The 24,343-nt window shown below is 39.3% G+C and overlaps 1 protein-coding gene across 2 annotated transcripts in view; it reads right to left on the bottom strand.

The window, feature by feature from the left end:
* Positions 1-23,975, bottom strand: part of VPS8 (VPS8 subunit of CORVET complex) — a 239,072-nt gene extending 215,097 nt beyond the window's left edge. The window contains exons 1-5 of one of the 2 annotated variants that reach the window (XM_063704436.1): positions 23,925-23,975; positions 10,876-11,116; positions 9,433-9,501; positions 2,857-2,987; positions 933-1,026 (exon numbers count right to left, since the gene is read on the bottom strand). In XM_063704436.1, coding sequence (XP_063560506.1) covers positions 933-1,026; positions 2,857-2,987; positions 9,433-9,501; positions 10,876-11,028 — 447 coding nt within the window. In that variant the 5' untranslated portion in view covers positions 11,029-11,116; positions 23,925-23,975. Of the gene's footprint in view, positions 1-932; positions 1,027-2,856; positions 2,988-9,432; positions 9,502-10,875; positions 11,117-23,839 lie in introns of both variants that reach the window. The other variant, XM_004038141.4, reaches the window with a different exon arrangement.
* Between the last annotated feature and the right edge of the window lie 368 nt (positions 23,976-24,343).

Below are 24,343 nucleotides of genomic sequence, written 5' to 3'. Positions count from 1 at the left end.
AACGCCAATTAAATGCCCCAAAAAGAACATAAAAACACATTAAACTTCCTGGAGTATAAACCTGTCATTATCATTATATACAGAATCTGTACATTGTACTCAGAAAACCAAAATTGAAAGACTACATAAAACTATGGGCTTTGGGGTCAAAAGAAAAGTCTGATAGTGTCAAACGAAAAGTTCTGCTGTCTATGGACCATTAAATATCGTTTACATTAACCCAGTGCTCTATATAATTTTCAAAAAAGGCCACAGATGCTGTTCCAGCCATTTTACACATTGACCACATTCACCAATGCCACCTCCATTTCACAATAGAAGCACTACACTTGAAGCCAGAAACCCCAATTTTGAATAAATGCCTTGCTACCTCCTAACAGAATGATCTAAGACAAGTTAATATCACCTTCCTGAGCCTATCTTCTCATTTGTAAAATAGAATACAGCTTTACCTAGTTTCCAAGTTGTAAGAATAAATGAAATAAGGGACATGAAAATACTTTTGTGAATTACAAAAAAAAAAAAAAAAAAAAATCATTCAGTTGTAAAAGATTCTGATCAATCATTTCTCCATATGAAAAGAGAAAAAAAAAACAAGCACACAATCTCAACAAATACACAAGACGGCAACTTAACTGAAAAGGAATTTAAAGAAAAGGCAAATAGTATTTATTTTAGGCTTGCTGCCATATTTCATTTAGGCATAGCCTAGACTCTGAGCAGAACTTTATTTTCATGGCTGCACTAATTTCTGTCAAGACGTGTGGCCATGTCTCATAAGTCAAAAATCATCACACAAAAACCATGAAAGCCAGATTCTATTTTTCTTAAGCCTCGGGCCAAGAGAAGTGCTGTATTTTGTTTTATGCTCATTCCTACTTCATTATGCCATTGCAGGTTACAAAGTTGAGGGAAAAGAACAAAATACTTACAGCTGCAGACACTATCTGGGCAGAAATTCCCTTCAAAAGTGAATGGCGCATAACTGATCCATGAAGTGAAAAAGAATCAGGTAATTTCTTCTTCCTAAAAAAAAAAAAAGAAAAACATTTAAAAACAGATAAAAATAGTGAAAAGGCGAGGTCCCAAAGCTTTGAAAGAAAACACACATGCACAAAAAGCAGAAGACAACATTGTATGTAATTTGTTAGATCTGTTTTTTTTTTCTTTTATTATTATTATACTTTAAGTTTTAGGGTACATGTGCACAATGTGCAGGTTTGTTACATATGTATACATGTGCCATGTTGGTGTACTGCACCCATTAACTCGTCATTTAGCATTAGGTATATCTCCTAAAAGAGGTATGACGGATCTAACAATCCCACCTTAAAATGTATTAAACCCGCCTTGAACCTCAAAGAAGCACAAGCAGGAAAATGAACCAAATCACCATTCCTTTCTCACGATTCAAACTGCTCCATGCCCACCTTAGGAAATGCGGCAGTAGGTTCTCATGTTCTCCAGAAGGCTACAGAGCACTCCTCCGGCCTGCAAGTCTACATTACCCTACTGCCTTCTTACCCTTGCTCACCTTTCCTGTGCTGCTGCTTCTCCTATGACCACCCTCTCAATCTTCAACCACCTCCTCAAATTCCCCCTCTACTCATGCTCACACAAAAAGTAACTTTCAAACTTTTACCCAACATTACTGAGCACCTACTCTGTATCACTAGAAGTACGCTCTGGGAATACAAAAATAAGAAAGTCACAGTTATTACTGTCAAGGGATCTCATAGCTGAGGGGCTGAGAAGTAACTCTAAAGGATAAATGTTATACTAGAAATATGAATTGAGTGCCATATAAATGCAAATGAAGAACAGTTTAATTCTGTTTATTTGGGGGGCATTAGGGACAGCTATAGAAAAGAGAAGATGACTAATTTGACCTTGATGGATGACTAGGAGTTTGTCAGGCAAAAAGCACAGGCAGAAATATGAAGATGTAAAGGTGTACAGTGTGTCTGGGGTACACACACACAAAAGGTACAGACTAGGAGGGCTGAAGTGTGAGTGCTTAGAGATCAGATCAAAACAGTAAGCGTGGCCCAGACTGATGCCATGCAGAGGAGTTCTGACTTAATTTTGCAGGCAACAAGATGATACCATATCTTTTAAGCAGGTAGTGACCAGATCATCAAAAACATTTAAGTTATCTATTTGAAGGACACATTGTTGAACAGGTTAACATATCCAGCAACAGCCCCTATCCCATAAGAGATAACCTAAAGAAAAGAGCATTGACACAGGCAAAATTGAAGAAGAGGAAAAACAGATCACTTTAGCAATATTAAAGTTACACGTGAATTCAATAATGTGTTTATAGTATGATTCCTCCAATTCTCTTTCCTTTTCACAGTCTCTCCAAGAACTTGGAAGGTGAAAAGCAGCCCAAATTTAAGTTATTTAGGGTTAGAAGTCCTTTTCCTGAATTTTTAATCATCTTTGTGATTCTCTGAACCCACTCCAAGAGAATGAAGGAAGGCTGATCTTAGAGAACGCGGATGACAGGGAGGTGTGGGAGGGTGCACAGAACAGTAGGGCAGTGAACCAAGCTGCATGTTTCCACCACAGACACTGTGCCAGGTTTAATCTGTGCTTCCTCCAAGGGGTCTCCTGCTTCCAGAAGTCCCTGGCTATCATTATGGTTTCCTACCGAGAGTTCAGACTGTGGTCATAGCACCTACCCTTTTACATTCTTCCTTAACGGTACCAAAATTTTCAAGATATTATATCCCTTCTACTTCCCATGCAAGGCTTCAACAGACCATATTGTACTTTAAAAAGTACAATATTTACATTTGAAACAACTGAATACTTCAACTGTAAGCAAGTATGATTGACATGAATACCTACCTTTTTAAGTTGGTCCTGTCACCACTATCTGAGCTTGCCACAGATGAAGTATCATAGGAGTGAGAATCAATAGTATCAATGTTTAACAATGTAGGATCCTCAAGAACAAAAGACTCATCTTCATCATCAGTCTAAATTGGAAGAAGATAAATCAATACATTCAAAATCCAAATACTCTATGAAATGAGTCAGGCATTAATGGGTTTCTCCAGAGCACACAAGTGCTTATTTCTGCTTTTCGCCTCTATTCCATGCATTCTTATTGACCAGAAAGAAACCATACAGAATTACTAGTATTAAATTCTAGACAGCTATTTCTCTCTACAAAGAAGTCACCCCAAAACTTCTTTCGTGTAGCAGGAAGAAGCAGGAGCAGTTATGCAGATTACTGTTAGCTGTAGAATATTTCTTAAAAATCAAGCTTTTACAGATGATTTAGCAGTTAACTAACAGCCAATGGCTAATTTGAAGAAAACAAACACCATCTGACTATAAATAGTCTACTATAAAAAAAAATGACAAGCAGACAGCAGAAAGGCATTCTGGGTAGGAAACAGTGCAGAAAGGCATTCTGGGTAGGAAACAGCACAGAAAGACACAGTGATTTCACAATACAGATTTTGTCCATGGGAAAAGTAGTAGTCCAAAATGTCTGGAGGATATAAGCAGAAGTTGGAGATGACCCTAGAAAGATAAGTTGGTACCCAAACCATGAAAAGCCTTATATGCCATTACACTAGATGGCAGCAGGGCCCATGTCTATCTTGTTCATCATTGTACCTCTAGTGCCTAGTATAATGCCTGACACATAACCAGTACTCATTTAATGAATATTTAGTATACTATATATAGCAGGCAGTGGGAAGGCAACTGACATTTTTAAGAAGTGGAAAGACATGATGGGAACCATGTTTTAAAAAGATAAGTGGGGCAGTATGAAGAATGGATGAGGTGAGACAAGAAGACTTTAAGGACCAGTAAGAGGGCTATTGCACTATCAAGGAAAAACGGGAGGTCCCAACCTAAGAAGCTGCAGAAGAAGTCAACAGAGGGAATGATGAAACACATTACGGAGAAAAAATCAAACGTCTCTGGTTACCATTGAAATGGGGGGTTGAGTAGGGGTATGGATGGGAGGAGAGGTAAGGGAGAAGTCACAGAAGAGTACAAGGTTTCCAGCTTCTACAACCAGGTAAAAGGTGACTCTACTCACTGAAATTAGAAAGCAGACAAATGGCAGATAAAGCAGGATGAGGAACTTGGCTTTGCCCAAGTTGATTCTGAGTGACAAACATCAGAGAACGATGTCTCACCGTCTCTTTCAGCTGCACTACCTTCTGCCTTACCACTTCCAATCAATGTACTTGAGAGATTAATGTCTACTCACTACCTCAATCCACTCATTACAAGCTCCTACCAACCTTGCTGATGCTACTAGCCAAATCCACTGGCCTGCTTTCTGTTAGCATGTTCTTGTTCTCCAGGCATCATTTAACCCTGTTGACCATTCCCTGTCACCCAGGCCGGTGTGCAGTAGCACAATCACAGCTCACTGCAGCCTCAAATTCCTGGACTCAAGCAATCTTCCACTCCAGCCTCCAAGAAGCTGGGACTACAGGTGCATGCCACCACGCCTGGCTCATTCACTACATCTCGAAGCTTTCTTTTCCTTTAGTTTTCGGTACATCTCTCCTTCCTGGTTCTCCGCTAACTTATGTGTCCTCCTATTAGTCACATGCTAGCTTCTTCTCAGCCCAACCTTTAAATACGATTGTCCCCCAGGATTATATTCTAAGCTCTCATCTTCTCTTCCTACTTCATGGACTTCCTATTTGAGTAAGCTCATCCATATCTATAGCTTTAAGAACCATGTTATCTAATGACTCCAAAATCTGTGTCTTTAGCATCAACATTTCTCAAGGTTTAGGTCCAAATTTACCATTGCTTTCCAGATATCTCTAGACATAGGTCTTCTAAAAAGAGGGTTAGGACTGGCAATAAGACATTATGTTGCTTAAGTGCTATAAAGATTGGAACGATTGCTGTAGGAAAAGGGAAGGAAATAATTCAGAAATAAATACAGCAGCATCAAGATCTTAAACAAGAGAGTCAATCAAAATGTTATTTGATTTTCTTAAAAAGCCTGGGGACATAATTAAAGAAAATGGATCAGATGAATTAAGCCAGGCTTATAGGATAAGTGAAAGAAAAAGTGAAGGGAAAAAAAAGAAGTGAAGATGTCAAGACTGAATTTAAAACTACTGCTACACAGTAAAAGTATCAATTATCCCCAAACTGATGTGAAAAAAACTGCACAATCCTTTCAAATTTCAGCTGATTTGTGTGTGTGTATGTGTGTGTATGTGTGAACTGATAAACTAATTCTAAAACTTACATGAAAATGCAAAAAAATAAATAAATAAATAAGGCAATCTTGAAGAATAACATCAAAGCTGGAAGATTTTAAACTACCAGATATCAAGACCTATTATAAAGTTTTAATCACTAGAATGTGAGATCGAGGCAAGTATGGACACACCAATGGACTCAGATCCACACCTATATGATTACCTGATTTATAACAAAGGTGACACCAGATGAGAATACTCTTTTTAGTACATGGTGCTGGCTCATAGCTCACACTATCACACCCAAAAAAAATTCCAGATGAATTACAGATCTACATATGAAAGGAACAACAATGAAGATTTTAGAACAAAATAGGGTAACATCATCATAACATTGGAATTGGAAAAATTTTCTTAAATAGGACACACACGCACACAAATGGAAAATTTTAACAAGCTGAACTATATTAAGAACTTGTGCTCCTCAAAAGAAACTGTTAATAGAGTGAAAAGGTAATGTACAGAAAGAAGATAAAATATGTACATCAAATAAAGGGCTTGTATTAGCATATATAAAGAACTCCTATAAATCACTTAAAAAATAAAACAACAGAAGTGGGCTAATTATATGAAAAGGCAATTCACAAAAGAGATATTCAAACGGTCAAAACCTATGTCAAAGTACCCAATTTCATTAGTCTTTAGGGAAATTCAAATTAAAATCATGATGTGATAGCACTACAAATCTTTTAAGAATGAAAGTGAAAAAGAGAAAAATTCAAATGTTTACAAGGATATAGTAATCAGAAATCAAATATACTGTTGCTGGATGTGTATATCAATACCACCACTTTCAAAAACGGTGCCAATATATACCAAAGCTGAATATAACTATACCTGATGACCCACTAATTCCCCTCCTAGGTATATGCCCAACAGAAATGTGTATAAAGCTGGGCACAGGGGCTCATGCCTGTAATCCCAGCACTCTGGGGGGCCAAGGCAGGCAGATCACCTGAGGTCAGGAGTTTGAGACCAGCCTGGCCAACATAGCAAAACCCCGTCTCTACTAAAAATACAAAAAACTTTGCCACGTGTGGTGGTGCATGCCGGTAATCCCACCTACTCGGGAGGCTGAGGCACGAGAATCACTTGAACCCAGGAGGAGGAGGTTGCAGTGAGCCCTGATCGTGCCACTGCACTCCAGCCTGGGTGATAGAGTGAGACTCTTGTCTCAAAAAAAAAACAAAATGAAAACAGATAAAAACCAGAAATGTGTGTAAGTATGTACATGCCAAAACACATTAATAAGAAACTTTACAGCAGCACTCTTCATAGTAGTCAGAAATTAGAAACTACACAAATACCTATCAACAGTAGAATGAATAAAGGTATATTCACAAGGAATTTTACACAGCAATGTGAACAAATCTAAAAACATAATATTAAGGGGAAAAAGTCAGAAACAGAAGAGTACACACTATATAATTCCATTTATATAAAGTTCAAAGCAGGCAAACTTAATCAATGCTGGTAGAAGTTAGAGTAGTAATTACCCTGGGTTTGGGTACTAAAGGGACACAAGATGAGCTTCTAGGGTACTAGTAATGTTCGGCTGCTTTATCTGGATTCTGGTTACACAGGTTGTTCAGTTTGTTAACATTCACCACACTGTACACTTATGATTTGTGCACCTTCCTCTATGTATGATATACTTCAATGAAAAGTTCAAAAGAAATTTCTGGCTGCACAATCCAACAGCAGGATTGAAGTAAACCTAGGACTATTCTCAGAGACTGGGAGATTAGAAAGGGTCAAAGACTTGGTCTTAATGAGGCCAAAAAACAGTTTCAATGGAAGGAAATAGGGGAAAAAGGTTATAGTTAAAGAATGGAATTTCAAAATTAAAAATCTCAGAAGAAGCATAGTTTCGAAGGATGGCAATACCTAGTAACATTCTTTCATGCCCTAAATTCTGAGATCTAGGATGTCTCAGTAATCTCTAAATTTCTACTTTAAAAAGTATCGGCCAGGTATGGTGGCTCATGCCTACAATCCCAGAGCTTTGGGAGGCCGAGGCCGGCAGATCACTTGAGGTCAGGAGTTTGAGACCAGCCTGGCCAACATGGTGAAACCCCGTCTCTACTAAAAATACAAAAATTAGCTGGGCGTGGTGGCAGGCACCTGTAATCCCAGCTACTCAGGAGGCTGAGGCACGAGAATCGCTTGAGCCTGGGAGGTGGAGGTTGCAGTGAGCCAAGATTGTGCCATTGCACTACAGCCTGGGTGACGGAGTGAGACTCCATCTCAAAACAAACAAACAAACAAAAACAAACAAAAAAGTGGATGTCCATTTCTTCCCAGTCTCCTTTAAGGTTGATATTAATGAACATTATAGAATATATGCATCCACATATCCTGAGAAAAGGTCTTATTTATGTTTTCTACTTCAGCCCTTTTCATTTTTCCTTCAGTCATTTTCTTTAGTACTCCCCACAGCCCCCTTATAGTCTTCATAATGGTCTACGATTTGAACTATGTTTTCTTCCACTTACGACTTGCCTGGTTCCCTGGAGGTGTAAAGTCTGGCCAGTTCCCAGCCTCATTTCCCTCTCAAGCACAGAGATAGTCATACTGCACTTTATAACCCCAACATCTAACACCATGACCCAAATACACTAGGCACTCAAACTACTATTGAGGATGATAACAGTGTTATCTTCTTAGTAAACCACTAATGACTATACTTACTCACAGATAAGAAAGTTGTTGTGCAGGAACAGTTTTCCTTCATTGTGAACCACAGCTCATTCACATGAGCATTATTTTCTTTGCTGATATAATAATTTACAAACAAGGCCTTATACACAGTCCTCTAAGATTATTTTTATTTTACACTTAATAATTGAAATGAGGATGCAATTAAGGCCATTTTAACAAAACTGACTAAAATTAATCTTTTCACCTCTAAATGAAAGATTTCCTCTATATTAGAAAGTAAATAAAGGACACTTCACTGTAACAGAATATTCTTTCATGGACCAAAGCCTTCTTTGTCAAAACTAAAAATGCTTAAGTCTTCACACAGAACATATAGGACACTTCTGAAGTTAAAACACATTCAAAGTTAAAATACACTCAAAGTAACAGCAACATCAAACTGATATAAAACATAGAAATAAAAGCCATACAAGAAAAATAAAAGACATAATTGACAGAGAAAGTAGTTTGCATCCTATAAAGCGCTGCCTGCAACCCTCATAGGATAGGCAAAGAAATAATAAAGACAGAGGCCCAACTCACTCGGAGCTTTGGTATACGTGGGCCTTTCTGTCGGGGAACTTTTGCGTCTTTATCTTTTGGAAAACATAACTGTGGATTTGAAATAGATTTATACATTGCAAGATCTTTCTCAAATTAGAAGCTAAAACCTCCAAGGGAAGTCTCAAGCAAGTTTTTAAAAAACGAAGAAGACTGAGTTGAAGGGTTGTCAGCAGATGCAGGGTACATAAAACAGGCGTGCTTCACCAACCATGTACTCTCACAGAGCCCCTTTAGGAAGCCTTTGATCTCCCAATTCAGAAAAGAATAACACCATTTCAAAACTCTGAAAAACTTTTCATTAGAAATGGTATTCATAAGATAAACTATAAAAGATTAGTTGTCTTCATGTAGAAGAGTGATGAAGCTTATTATAAGGTTGCAAGATGTTCTTTAGTGTCAGAGGACAAGCTATTTGAATATCAGTGGTAGAGACAACTTAACCATTAGCAACACATAATACAAACCTCAAAAGTGACATAAATTTTGCATCTCAATTCACTTAATAAAATATATTTTAAAGTCTGCCAAGTATTAGGCATTGTTCTGGGCACAGAGACCCTAAAGATGAACAAGAGATGGTTTATGCCCTTGAGAAGCTCACAATCTAGACTACTGCTGTCCAAAGAGAACTTTCTGTGATGACAGAAATACTCTTTATCTATGCTGTCCCCTAGCCACATAGTAGCCACTAGCCACACGTGGCTATTGAGCACTTGAAATGTGCCTTGTGCAGCCAAGGAATTAAATTTTTATTTGATTATAATTAATTTTAATTTGAAACTGACATACACGACTAGTGGCTACCCTACTGGAAAGTGCGCATCTAGATGCATGTATGATAACTAATCCAAAAAGTATTAAGATTAATGCCACAAAATGACAGTAATTATTAATATTCACTTACCTCATTTAGTATGCTTTCCAGTGTTGGAGGAGTATCAACTTGAGGAATATCAAACTCCTTGTCATCAATCTGAATAAAGAAAAGAAATAATGCTCACAAAATGATGCCTTTCCGCTTATAATTGTGAGGGGTTTTAGTTGATTAAAACCACCATCAATTAAAAGACAAACTTACCACCAAAATGATCAACTCAAAAATCCATAGTAATAATCAAGTCAAGACTACAGAGTGGTTTCCTTTCCTATCTACACGTTCAGTTACTATCAAGGACATATATGCACTAACTGCACTATCCTGACAGCCCTTTCCAGAACACTTTTTTTTTTTTTGAGACAGAGTCTTGCTGTGATGCCCAGGCTGGAGTACAATGGTGTGATCTCAGCTCACTGCAACCTCCACCTCCCGCGTTCAAGCAATTCTGCCTCAGTCCCCCGAGGAGCTAGGAGTACAGGCACGTGCCACCATAAGCAGCTAATCTTTTTTGTATTTTTAGTAGAGATGGGGTTTCACCATAAGGCCAGGCTGGTCTTGGACTCCTGACCTCAAGTGATCCACCCATCTTGGCCTCACAAAGTGCTGGAATCACAGGCGTGAGCCACCACGCCCGGCCTACTTTCCAGAAAACTTGTGTTGAAAGACTTTTGCATCTGCTTTCTTAAACATGACAAAACAACATCTAAGAAAACCCCTAATTTTCTAAGTTTAGACATAAGTCATAAGCAATAAGCAAAAGTCTGGCATCACATTTCTTAGTTATTTCATAAATTATGGTGAGAGATAATTAGGTCAAGCAACATGCTGTTATTCTCATACTCACAGAAACCCATTAACATAATATTAAATCAAAGGGAGAAAAAAATGCTGTGCAAGATAAGGAACTACCACTGGCTCTGTGACTTTGAGAAGTCATTTACATAGCTGCATGCCAGTGTCTTCATCTATACAATGGATTATCAGAGTGTTGTGAGAGTTGTAAAGCTCAAATGACAACATGAATCAAATTGTTTCATAAACTGTAATGGACTATACAAATGAAGAGTAATGTTATCTCATAAAACTATACACGTGGGAGGCCAAGAAGGGAGAATTGCTTGAGTCCAGGAGTTTGAGACCAGCCTGGGCAACATGGCGAGACCCTCTCTACAAAAAAACTAAAAATTAGGCGGGCGTGGTGACACACACCTGTGGTCCCAGCTACTTGGGAGGCTGAGGTGGGAGGATCACTTGAGCCCAGGAGGTTGAAGCTTCAGTGAGCCATGTTTGCACCACTGTACTCCAACCTGGACAACAGAGTGAGACCCTGTATCCAAAAAAAAAAAAAAATTATACACAGACTCCTATTAACCCATGCAAAAATGACAGACTTAGAGTCTCTGGGTCACAAAACATACTCTAATCTACACTGGTTAAACATTATCACTTGACAGAAATTGAAATTTTTACCAGATCATTTTTGAACTCCAGTTCCTTGTCCAGATCTATGTAAGAGAATTTTGAAAGTGAAGCTTCTAGATTGAAAGACTTATTCAGCTCTTCTTCGCTCGTCTTGGCACAGAGGCTCTGTTCCACATTTTCATGGTCTGGTTCATTTTCCATATTTACTTCTAATAACAGTATTCAGTCCATCAAAGCAAGTGTTTTTTGTTTGTTTGGCCTTAGCTCACAAAGACCTGAATGATTATCTCTTTTCAAAAAAAGAAAAAAACAAAAACAAAACAAAACAGTATCATTTAGATTTCCTCCTTGTCAATTGGACATTCCAAAGACTTACTTGGTCAGATTTCACCTAAACATCCGATGCAGGCAAACTGAAATTAACAGTGGGGTACAGGGTATGTTATCAGGAGAGGGTTTCAATGAGAGCATAAAGGAGGAACAGCTAACCTGGGCTCAAGGATTTTGGAAGTGGCCCGCCACCCAAAGTCATGAAACTGGTGATAGTGGTAACTTAATAGGCTCAGCCACTAGACCTGGTACCAACTAGATTTATTTACCTAACAGCGTAAGGGTAAACCAGTGCCAAAAGCTGCAATTAATGCCTTCTTTACATTCCAAACCCTAGGGTAGTGCTCCAGTTCCCCTGGAAATAAGCATATAAACCAGTTTTGTTGTTGGCCTCTGCACAGGGCCACAGACGTCTCTGGGAGCTTAGCAGAAACACTGAGGATGAACAACTAGCTATTTAATACAACATGAGCAAACCTAAGGGTTCGGATCTATTAAAGGAAACAACAATGACCCCAAGATAAAATAACTCCATAGCCTACCAGAGATTTCTAGAAACAGAGCCAGTCACAGAGAAACATGGACATTTTCAGAGAAAAATGAAATACTAAAGAAAACTAGAAACTTATACAGCTTTCTATTATTTCACAGCTCTAAATGATAGATCACACTTATATCAAAAATCACAGATAATTTGGTTTACTTGCAAAACTGTCATTTTTAGAAAGCTAAAAGATACTGAAAACATTACTGTAAGTTTAATAATTAAGTCTGCTTTTAAATGATTTTACTTTGTGTTTCAATTAGGCCACAAGTGACCCAACTTTAAAAAGTCCAATTAGCTTTACCTGTTTAGGATAAAGCAAAAATATGAAAACAGAAACAATGCCCTAATAATAATAATAATAAAGATCATTTTGTTTTCTAAACTAGATGTTTTTCACAGTACCAAACAACTGGCAAAACTCTCAGTGCAAAGCTCTTTCAAACTACATACTGCCTTTAGCGTGTATAAACACCACTACCACCAACCCTTGCTCTGCAGTGAGCTTCTCTTAGTAAATTAGATTGTGTATGTTAGTAAAGACGGATTGTGCATGTTAGTGAAGGCAGAAAAAAAAGACTTGTAATTACTGAGCCACTTAATTTCTTTTAAGAAATGGAGTCTCACTATATTGTCAACGTGGCCTCCAACTCTTGGGCTCAAGCCATCCTCCAGCCTCAGCCTCCTGAGTAGCTGGGACTACAGGCATGTGCCATCATGCCTGGCTTGAAATAACTAATTTTTTAAAAAGTGAACTGAGATTAGTTGTTTTTAAACAACATGCTAAAAATTCACTGACAATTTTATCTAATGAAGCTCATTATTTTAGTACCTATAATTAATTTCACTTCCTTTGATGTTTCATTTTTATCATATTAAAAGAAATGAATAGTTACTTTGTATAAATCATGGACTTATGAAACTGACTTTTCAAGAGCTGAAACCAACTTTTCTAGCTATTACACTATTTGGTGTATTACCAAATACAGACTAATTTCTTTCACATGCTACAGAAAATGGGTTTTCCATTTATAGCGTTGTGTCCTAATAAAACACACACTATCAAACACATTCCTACAACACATAACTGAGGCCACTCTTTGCCTGGCAACATTTTAAAGTATCTTTCCAACATCAGGTTCTAAATATAGGGCTCCTTTTGCAATAACCCAAATGCAGTAGCAATACTAATGTTTATACGCATTTCTTCAAAGACCTTAGCTCATGACAAATTACTTTTTAATAAAGTCTTTCAACTCCTATTTGTACCACTAAGCAAAAATGGTTGCAATTATTTAACAACTATTTACAAACACGCACAATCTAATTCACGTTCAGTGGTTCCTAAAGATAGTTATTAATTTTTATTCTTATACATTTTTCAAAAATAGTGGGAAAGACCATACAGGAAAATAATATTTAACTGATTTAATAATCTAAAATGTTTCATATTTTATATGTCTTTCCAAAATAACTCAGAAAGGAAAACAATTTTTTCCAGCTCTTTTTATCTCGTATCTGGAGTTATTAAGAGGTTCCAAGACCATGTAACAATTCAGCATCTGTGAACCCCAATATCACACTGAAGAAGTGTCAGGTGATCAGGCACTCCCTGAAGACATCATCCCGCCAAGCTACCCTGCCCCATTTCTGACCTTCATTTCACTGAGCTCCTTTTACCGATGTAATGTGCTGGCAAAGTGGACAGAACACAAGCCAAAGAGTCTATTATTAGGTCTGCTGTTGTGGCCACATTTCTTAGAAATGACCAGGAAATAATCATTTCTCCCCACCCCTGATCCCCCAAAAAATAAAATAAATAAATCAAGTCTGAATCTGGACTTTATGAGTTCCTATCTGTGACCTTGGTTAATTTGTTTACCTTTTCTGAACCTCTCTATTTCTATATAATTAAAATGGAATATTGTGGACATTTGTGTTGTTTGCTCAGAACAGCGTCTCTTGTTCTGGGAAGGGCTCCTTCAAACCATGTGTTCTTGTAGAGGCTAATGGTCAAAAATCCCTTAGTAAAAGGGATTATGTGATAGCCAGAGTCTTTCACCAGGATTCAGTAAAATGGAACTGATGAGGAAGAGGTATTTCCATTGTTCTCTATACAATGAATAATGTGGCTGAGCAGATCCCACACTCCCCACCCAGCTCGCTTCTGCAGAAAAGAAATCATTCACTTAACACACACCTAACTAAACACTAAGCATCTGTCACTGGAGATGAACCTCTATTGATAGAACTTAGGTTCTAGGTACAGATTCTCTAGCAAGCATGAAACCTATCTAAAAACACGAAGTAGAGGCCGGGCACAGTGGCTCACACCTGTAATCCTAGCACTTTGGGAGGCCGAGGCGGGTGGATTTCCTGAGCTCAGGAGTTCAAGACCAGCCTGGGCAGCAACACGGTGAAACCTCGTCTCTACTAAAATACAAAAAAAAAATTAGCCAAGCATGGTGGCGTGTGCCTATAGTCCCAGCTACTCAGGAGGCTGAAGCAGGAGAATTGCTTGAACCCGGGAGGTGGAGGATGCGATGAGCCAAGTTCGCGCCACTGCACTCCAGCCTGGGCAACAGAGCAAGACTCCGTCTCTAAAAAAAAAAAAACAAAGTAGAGAATAAAGTTCTGACATTATTCAAGCCTCAGATTCTAGTCTTCTATGAAGTTAGCTCTGCCCATAGCCTTCTGGCAGTCTGGCTACATAAGCCAACATATACTCTCCCAACTTCCCCCTTTCTTTTAGCACTTAAAATTGAGAGTCCTGGCTCTTATAAATGCAACTACCTACTTTGCAGGGCTCCTGTGAGGAACAAATGATATGACTATAAAGCATTGAGAATAATGTCTGGACATAATTTTCAACAGATATTAGCTATTACATTTAAAACCTCAAAATTTTCAAATTTTTCTAAAGTTAAAGATTCTAAAACAAAATCCAGTATTTTTGTAAAGGTCTAGCCAGTGCTAAGCATATCATAACGATATCCTGGATATCACAGCAGTTCTTCATGAGCTGAATGGTGGGGGTTTTGTCTAAGACTAGTACAGCCCCCACCAAAGCAACAGAGACACTTAATAAAAACTTTAATTAACAGAAGTGTCTTATTGTTACTAACTCATTCTAAAATCATGTTTTAGGTTTTTTTTAACATCAACATTAGTCTACGCTTTACTAGTGAAGCCAACTATGTCCCCTTCCCAAGTTCCTCTTTTGTCACTTACCAGCAATTATTCCTGTCTTCATTTTAGTCAGTAAGTTTTTCCAACTCAAATAGACCTGGTGAATCAAAAGGTCACCATGCTCAATTTTTTTTAAAAGGAGAGTTCACATGAGCAGCTTCTGTGAATTTTTCAGAAAGTACCTGAGCTGGGAATCTACTGGTGGTAGGCAGTGTGAGGGTATCCAACAATGCCAGTCCTAATCCCCAGAAACTATGAATATGTTACTGGATATGGCAAAACGGATTTTGCAGGTTAAATTAAGACCTTGACAGGAAGGTTATTCCGGATGATTTGGGTGGGTCCAATGTAATCACAAAGGTCCTTGAAAGGGGAAGAGATAGGCAGAAGAGAACGCCAGAGAAAGAGATGTGACACCATGTCACAGGCGTTGAACACGGAGAACAGGGCTCAGGAGCCAAGGATGCAGGCAGCCTCTAGAAGCTGCGAAAGACAAGGAAACAGATGGTCTCCGAGAGCCTCCAGAAGGACTGAAGTCTTGTCTTGACCTTTTAATTTTAGTGAGACTGGGGTGAGACTTGTGAAGTACTGAACTGTAAAATAAATCTGCATTGTTTTATACTACTAACTTTACGGTAATTTACGGCAACAATAGGAAATGAATAGACAGTTGATCCTTGAACATCACAGGTTTGAACTTCAAGGGTCCACTTACAAGTGGGTTTTCTTCTGCCTCTTCCACCCAAGACAGTGAGACCAACCCCTCCTCCTCCTCCTCAGCCTACTCAACGTTCAGACAAGGATGAAGGCCTTTATAATGATCCACTTACACGTAATGAAAAGCAAGTATATTTCCTCTTCCTTAGAATCTTAATATCTTCTTTTCTCTAGCTTACTTTATTGTAACTAAATACAAATAACACACAAAATATGTGTTAAACAACTGTTAATGTTATCAGTAAGGCTTCTGCTCAACAGTAGGTAGTAGTAGTAAAGTTTTTGGGGAGTCACAAGTTGTACTTGGATTTTCCACTGGTTGAGGGGGCAGTGCCTTGAACCCCTGCATTGTTCAAGGGTCAACTGTACTAATAAATATAAGTTAATTTGTTTCTGGTCACATATCCAACATTCTGAAATATTAACCCTTTCCTTGTGGGTTGGTGTTGCCCATGTGTTTATTAAGCAGGCCCTTCATTCCAATATATGCACCAGTGATGAAATGCTTACTATATGATACTTAATATTTCATTCTTGATACCGATCCTGCTTCAGCTATCCCTTAAATGTTATCCCAGTAAAAGGTTGATAATGAACCACTCATAAATTCCTGCTGGGATGCAATTCTACAACTAGTTCTTCACCCAACCATCATGTGAGCTAGTGTTTTTGTAGTTCTTAAGAGGATACCATACCAGAGAGTACTTGCACATAACAAAACAGGCTTCATGATTTCTTAGTCTCTCTTAGAATGAAATCAGATTAATCTGATAGGAAATACATGTCATGGAATCATAATTACCCAGTATGCTGTCCTCTTCTGAGTGCTGATAAACGAGTATTTTAATAGTTCAGACATAAGATTATCTGACATCTTGATAATTCTGTTATTTCCTCTTAATTGTTATTCCCAACCAATTAATAGATTCAAGGACCATTAAAAAAAAAGATATGCGCCATATAAACAGCAATGACTTAATTATGACACTGGCTAACTGAATAAGAACTCTAGAATGTGTGACCTATATTAGGCCAAGTTAAACTTGCACCAGTTTTTTTTAAGAGATGGGATCTTGCTATGTCACCCAGGTTAGGCTTAAACTCCTGGCCTCAAGCGATCCTCCTACTTCACGTCTCCCAAGTAGCTGCAACTACCAGCCTGTGCCACCATGCCTGGCTTTTCACCACTTTTCACCTTGGGAAACATTTATTCCTAACTGTTCTTAAGCTCCATGATCCTGTTTAATCCTGACATTCTTTTCCTCCTAAAAGTGTCATATGAGATACTTTTTCACATTACAATGAAACAGAATCAAGTTTTTATTTACTATATAATGCTAGAAAACAATCACAAAGTCATGATATAGTACAACATTACATGCAAATTTTATTTTTGGCCTTCCCAATCCAAGCATTTCTCTCCATTTCTTTGTTTTGTTTTGTGGTTTGCTTTGTAAAGGGAAAAATAAAATGCAGTGGTGGGTTAACTTCTATTACTTTTCTATTACCTTCTGGCAAATGGACTTTTTTTTTTTTTTTTTTTTTTTTGAGACAGGTTCCCCCTCTGTCACCCAGGCTGGAGTGCAGTGGCATAAGCTCGGCTCATTACAACCTCTGCCTCCCAGGCTCAAGCAATCCTCCTACTTCAGCCTCCCAAGTAGCTGGGTCTACAGGCGCACACCACCATGCCCAGCTAATTTTTTGAATTTTTCATAGAGATGATGTTGGCCAGGCTGGTCTCAAACTCCTGGGCTCAAGCCATCTGACCGCCTCAGCCTCCCAAAGTGCTGGGATTACAGGTGTAAGCCACCACGCCCAGCACAAGTGGACTTATTTTTAACAGATTCCCAATGCCTCCAGGATAAAATCCCAAATTCTAAGCCTGTGACTCCAGATATCACACGAGCTGATCCTTCTGCCTCCTTCCCTTACAATTGAATTTATTATTTTTGCACTAAGAGTCCTTCATGAATAGCTTCCACTTTCCCTTCATGTCTGCTCAAGCTGATTCACCTTCCCTTTCCTTTCCTTTTTCTCTACATTTATCTAACTTCCTTTCTTCCTTCTGGGCACCGTTCAAACTGGATCTGCCTATGACCTCTTCCTTCCCTAACCATCCTCTGAATTCAGAAAACATGTCTTCTTTTAAAACAGTGGCTTGGCTCTTTCCTCATGCTGATTCATTAGTTAATTTACCATGTGACTATCTTTTCTCCCCAGCTATATAATAAAAATGGGGCCATGCTCCTTTGAATATTCCACATCACTGGGCTTACTGGCTTGCACAGCTAGGTAGACATTCGAAAAATGTTTGATTAACATAGGAACTAGGAGACAGGAATAACATCTGTGTTGCAAATTAAATCTATCAGTGTTATTACTTCTAATTGTTAAGCTCCAGAGGATATTGACTCACAGCATATAGGAATCTATACCATAAGAAGCCAAGTTATAATTGAATACTACTTATATGTAGTCAAGCTTGTCAACCACTGCAGGTCATATTTATCAACTATCGGCTAAAACTTTGCTTCCTTAGGAAGGCCTTTTTTTGCCCTGCTCAACTAGGCTATGTTCCCTGTTAGTATGCACCCATAACATCGTTCTCCTCTTTTACTACACTTACCACATTGTAATCATTTCCTCATTGTCTAAACCACCATTCCTTGCCCCCAGTTGGAATGCAGGTTCCATGAGAGAGCAAAGACCAGATCTGCCTTGTTCACCATTCTATTCCCCGTGCCGATATGACACAGCAGCTGATCAACCCACCCATCTACCCATCCACCCATCCCTCCCTCCCTCCCTCCCTCCCTCCCTCCCTAGGTAAATACCCAAGCAAGACTGCATCACTGGCTTCCAGAATCTCAAATAGCAGTTCTGGTCACGTAATATAAAATATGGTTAGTTACACTACTCCAAAACGCCTCCATCTGTGCAAGTTCCATTCTTTGCATCTAGGAGAGATATTTTTAAATCATTTAGCTCATTTATAACATGATGCAAATCCCACAATCTCAGATGTTTTATGTTCTTTTACGTTAATTCAGCTTAGAGGCCAAGATGAATACAGTGGAAATGTACCATACTTCCATTCAATTTGCAGGATTTCACCTATTATCTTCAGCGATGGGAAGGAGAGAAAGAGAAATGATTCATATAGATGATTCTATGACTCATGATTCATGATTCTGCATACCTCCACTCAATAACTTCTTGCTTCACAGTGAGCACAGAATAGGAGATGGTCAGCTGCTGTTCTATGTCTCAGTTCTCACATGCCTCACACCCAAGCAGTTCACGTCACCTGTGCTCAAAATAACAAACGCCATGCAGTTCCAACATGGAAAAACAAGATCTGGCCGTATGGGGCTTCCTGAGAGACCCACCGCTTGTCAGTCTCTGATATGACTCCCTCTTGGGGTACTTTGAGGGTACTCAATTTTCACCTTATTCATTTAGATACAGACCCTATTTAGAGAAACATTACTATACACTGGGATGGGCTGCTTTACTTGACCCTGGAATTTCTTTCCAAGAAGGCGCATTTAGGTAATTGTAGCTCACAGTGCCAGAACTGCCACGACGAAAAAGCCCAACCCTCTGTTTCTCTTTCTGTTCTGTTGATGAATGTCTAAATGAGGAGAGTGATCATAAGTATATACAGACTAAAAAATGTTAAAAAGAAAAGTAAGGGGAAGGAACAGTGCCTAAGACCTTCCTGTATACAGTGAGTGCTAAGTTACTGCTATGAATTGTCAGACAATCAGCACCAGCCTAGAAAAGAAAAATCTAATCCCCTATCACAATATACAAAACAATAATATGAACAAAGTCTACAAATATCTAGATAATGTAGAAATTCTAACTTTATTGATCAGTTTTATATCAATATGTGTGTGAGGTAATAAGTGAAATAAATAACAGAGAAAAATGATCACTTCCAGCTTCTATAATACTGTCTCCACTATCATGAGAATCTCTCTTCTCAGACCCACTTCAGCTCCAAAGAACTCCTCCTAAAAAGCACAAGGGCCTTGTGTACACTGAAATATATTCCCTTTTCTTCTTCACATAACTGACTGATGCAGGTAAATTCTTGTAAGTTAAATGCGCAAAAGACAGGATTCCACTTAGGTAAAGGCTGAGTAGATGATGGCCTTCTTTATTAATTTGCAATTAACTGTCATCTCAATTTCTCTTGGTTAGGTGTCAAGAAGGATATAGAATCATAAGAGATTTATTCCTTTTTTTTTTTGTCATGTGAGATATTTTATTTATTTATATCCTTTGCCTTGTTCTACAAGGCTTTGAGATAGCTTGACACAAGAATACAAACACAAAAATAACAGTATACTATAAACAAGAACTAGGAAAAATATAATTGGTAGTAGGCAATCAAGGCCTAGGCCTAGGAGTGGTAAGGGACTATCCCAAATATGCAAATGTTGCCATAAGGGCAATATCATGACTATACTGGAGTCTTTTTTTTTTTTTTTTAATACTTTAAGTTTTAGGGTACATGTGCACATTGTACAGGTTAGTTACATATGTATACATGTGCCATGCTGGTGCACTGCACCCACTAACTCATCATCTAGCATTAGGTATATCTCCCAATGCTATGCAGGAAGTAACTGGAAGCGTCTTGCTGAACTGCAACGGAAAAAACAAAGGTTAAAACACCCCAGCACCATTGCCATCTTTCCTGGAGGGCAACTGCTTCTCCTCCATTCCAACCATGTGATTTTGGTGGTGCTGCCAATCAAGTACCCTATCTGCCTAGCTAGGGGAGCAGAAGAGTAGGCACATCACATTCTTGGGTCCTATGTGGCCAATCAAGGTACTTCTGGAATTTCTCTTTTTTCTGGGGTGCTTCATCTTGGATGGCATAACACAGGAGTCATCTGCAGTCACATCTTTTATGCATTTATATACAGTCATGTGCCCCAAAAAGACGTTTTGGGTCAACGACAGCCCACATATACAACCATGGTCCCCTAAGATTACACATAACGGAGCTGAAAAATGCCTGTAGCCCAGTGATATCACAGCTGTTGTAATGCAATGCATTACTCTCCTGTCTGTGGTGATGCTGATGTAAACAGACCTACCGCACTGCCAGTAGTATAAAAGCTAAGCACATACAATTATGTGCAGTACATAATACTTGATAATAAACTATGTGCCAGTTTATGTATTTGCTATCCTATACTTTTTATCTTTAGAGTGTACTCATCTACTTATTTAAAAATTTAAAAATTAGCTGTAAAACAGTTTCAGGCAGGTCCTTCAGGAGGTATTCCAGAAGGCACTGTTATCATAAGAGATGACAGTTCCCTATGTGTTACTGCCTCTAAAGACATTCCAGTGGGACCTTCCTGACTCTGTGTAGGCCTAGAGTAATGTGTGTGTTTGCGTCTTAGTTTTTAAAGATTAAAATTTTTTTAAATAGAAAAAAGCTAACAGAATAAGGATATAAAGAAAATATTTTTGTACAGCTAATTGTACAATGTGCTTGTATTTTAAGCTAAGTTTTATCACAAAGAAGTTAAAAACTTTTTTAAATTAAAAAGTTTATAGCATAAAAGTTACATTACAGTAAGCTAAGGTTAATTTATTATTGGAGAAAGAAAAAATTTTTAATAAATTCAGTGTAGCCTAAGTGTACAGTGTTCAAAAAGTCTACAGTAGTGTACAATAATATCCTAGGCCTTCACACTCACTCACTACTCACTCACTGCCTCACCCACAGCAACTTCCAGTCCTGCAAACTCCATCCATGGTAAGTGCCCCATACAGGTTCACATTTTTCAATCTTTTAAACTGTATTTTTACTGTACCTTTTCTATGTTTAGATATACAAATATTTGGCCATTGTGTTACAACCACCTTATTGTGTTACAACCACCTACAATATTCAGTACAGTAACATGCTGTGCTGCTTTATAGCCTAGCAGCAACAGGCCATCCCACATAGTCTAGGTGTGTAGCAGACTACACCATCTAGGTTTGTGTAAGTACACTATGATACATGCACAATGACAAAATTTGCCTAACCACACATTTCTTAGAACATATCCCCTAACTGTCCCATGACTGTAACAGGAAGAATGAGGCTCGCAATTACAGTTGCAGAGGAGATAGGGAACTGGGGGTTACTGGTCCTTTGCAGAAAGGGAGAGAGACACAAGTACTCCATCACTGGAGTCACTGGATTTAGTGATACCCCAGCCCCTTCCAGGTTTGGAGCCAATAAATCCCTTTAGCTTAAGCCCATTTGAATTTTCTGTCACTTGCAACAGAAATATCTTTGACTAAAAAAGTATAATTGCTATTACAGTAAACCTAAGAAATTCATAACAGTGAAAAATCCAACGCAAAGCTATATTTCCTTGCTAAAACACAGAACACATTTAATAATGTCATACAGAGTGAAGATAAGTCAAATATTCATTCAAGATTCAGTTAAGAATACAACAGTTTGATCTTACCACTAGGTACCGATGACACCTACAGCTGTGGATCAAGAGAACATACTATCTAAACTCTATGAAAGCTATCAATAGATCCAAAGTTAAACATACTTCATTAAGTTCAAAAGATCTTACTTCTCATTCACATACATAACTGACATTTTGTGTCACACTGCTTGAAATGTCAATGGAATAGTGAGATACAGCTAAGAATCACCAACATGTCCCAATATTCTGGAAGACAGAAAACATCCATCTGCTGACAATGGTCCAGATACGAAGCAAATATATTAAATATAAAGAAAAAATCAACATATTACTCTGTTAGAGCTCTGGAAAGAATTTTCTCACATATGCCTCTTTGACCATATAAAGCCCAGCAGTTCAACGAATTTTTTTTCCATTTATCTTTATTGCATATTCTATGGAACAGGCCAGCTATTGCCAGAGGATTCAATACCTATTCTGTGCTTAAATTGAACCATGAGCAAACCCATGTCTTACACAAACATATGCAGATTCTCCATCCACATTTATATTAGATATACCTCAAACCCACACAGGCAGACATAGACATACACAGACAATTAACATGTAATTGTCTCCCAAATGCAGACATTTGGAATAAGGTTTAGCACCACAAGCTAACATCCATGCTTGTTTTGCTCGGGTTTTGGGTTTTTCAGTAGGGGAAAGTAGAGTATGGTAGAGGGTGGATGGTGCAGAGGCCAGAAGCCTTCCTATTCATTCTAACAAGAATCTAAGAAGTGGAGGGGGCCTGCTTATTTAAAGAAGGCTCCCCAGCTAGCTATTCCTGATAACCCACGGCCATGGAACTTCTCACCGATCCTACCTCCTCCCACCCTATCCTCCTGTAAAGCACCCCCATTTTGTACACCCAGACACTCTGAGCAGCTGTTTCCCTCCTTCCCCAGATGCCAAGCACAAAGAACTGGCCAAGGCACAGGAGTAGCCTCGAACTTCAGAGGCCCACCTTTCACCCTGCTGCCCTCACTCTGGTGCACAACTTGCACGTGGAGACAAACTGGAACCAGCCTCACAGGGTGCGCACCGATCCTAAGAGGTGGACACCCCATCTAAGCCTCAGGCTCAGGCACCCTGATATCAGTCCCCGGAGGCTAAAGGGGTCCACACCTGTTTCCCAGGCCCGACAGACCGGCTACACACACACCTGTTCCGCCCGGGAGTGGGGAGGAGCATGACACCCGCCGTCTAGGCTCACAGTCGGGGGAGCGGGCGCCCCAGTCCCTCAGCCTAATTGCCGCACGACTGTAACAGGACAGAATGAGGCTTGCAATTATAGTCGCAAAGTAGATAGGGAACTGAGGGGTTACTGGCCCTTTGCAGAAAGGGAGAGATACACAAATACATCACCCGGGTCACTGGATTTAGTGATACCCCAGCCCCTTCCAGGTTTGGAGCCAATAAATCCCTTTTTACTTAAGCCCATTTGAATTTTCACATTCATTTGGAACCAGTAAGTGGAAATTGCCCGACCCAGTTCCGGGCCAACGTACGACACGCCCCTCCACTCGAGAATCAACCCCGCCCGGCCCGTGGCTCGGGTCCTGTTAGCCCGTCAGGGGCTGCTCTGTTCGCTCCCCGAGGTCGCGCCGCTGTCGCGCGGGGAGGAGACGCCGAGGCTCAGAGCCCTGTCGCGCGCTCTCCTCCTACCCTGAATACGGCCCCTCAATCCTGTCTCCTTCCACGGGCCCGCTCTCTGGAAACTCGTTACCTGAGCTTGCTGCCATTCCAGCCCTGGACCGCCGGCCCACGTGACCGCACCCACTGCTCTAGCCTCACGCACGCGCACTACCTACCACTGCGGGCAGCGCTTCCGCTTTCCTCCTCGCACTGCTCCCCCTCCTGGGCGGTCCGCGCCTCTCCACCACGCCCATATTTAAAGGGCCAGAGATACACCGTCTTCCCCCTCCACGGAAAAAATGAAAAATGGGTGATTCACATCTTGAGGGCCAAGAGAATGGAAACGTCGAAAGAGTAGCGCAGACAAATAAATAGCAGTCCTTGAGGTGAGAGGAGAAAGCTCCTCCTTTAAGAAAGTGAACTTACTTGCAGCCAGCCCAGAAGGGAAGTTGATTCCCTGCCTTTTGGAGTTTGCAACCAGTAAATTTTTTTTAACTTTTTTTTTTTTTAAAAAGATGAACTCAGAATTGCCTATTTATTTTGTCAAATAAGTACAATAGGCACACACATACTAAAATACCAACTATTATCTTGT

This window comes from Gorilla gorilla, chromosome 2, assembly GCF_029281585.2.
Source record: "Gorilla gorilla gorilla isolate KB3781 chromosome 2, NHGRI_mGorGor1-v2.1_pri, whole genome shotgun sequence".
Taxonomy (NCBI): domain Eukaryota; kingdom Metazoa; phylum Chordata; class Mammalia; order Primates; family Hominidae; genus Gorilla; species Gorilla gorilla.
Note: the sequence above shows the minus strand (reverse complement) of the source record. Positions and strands in the feature narration are given on the sequence as shown.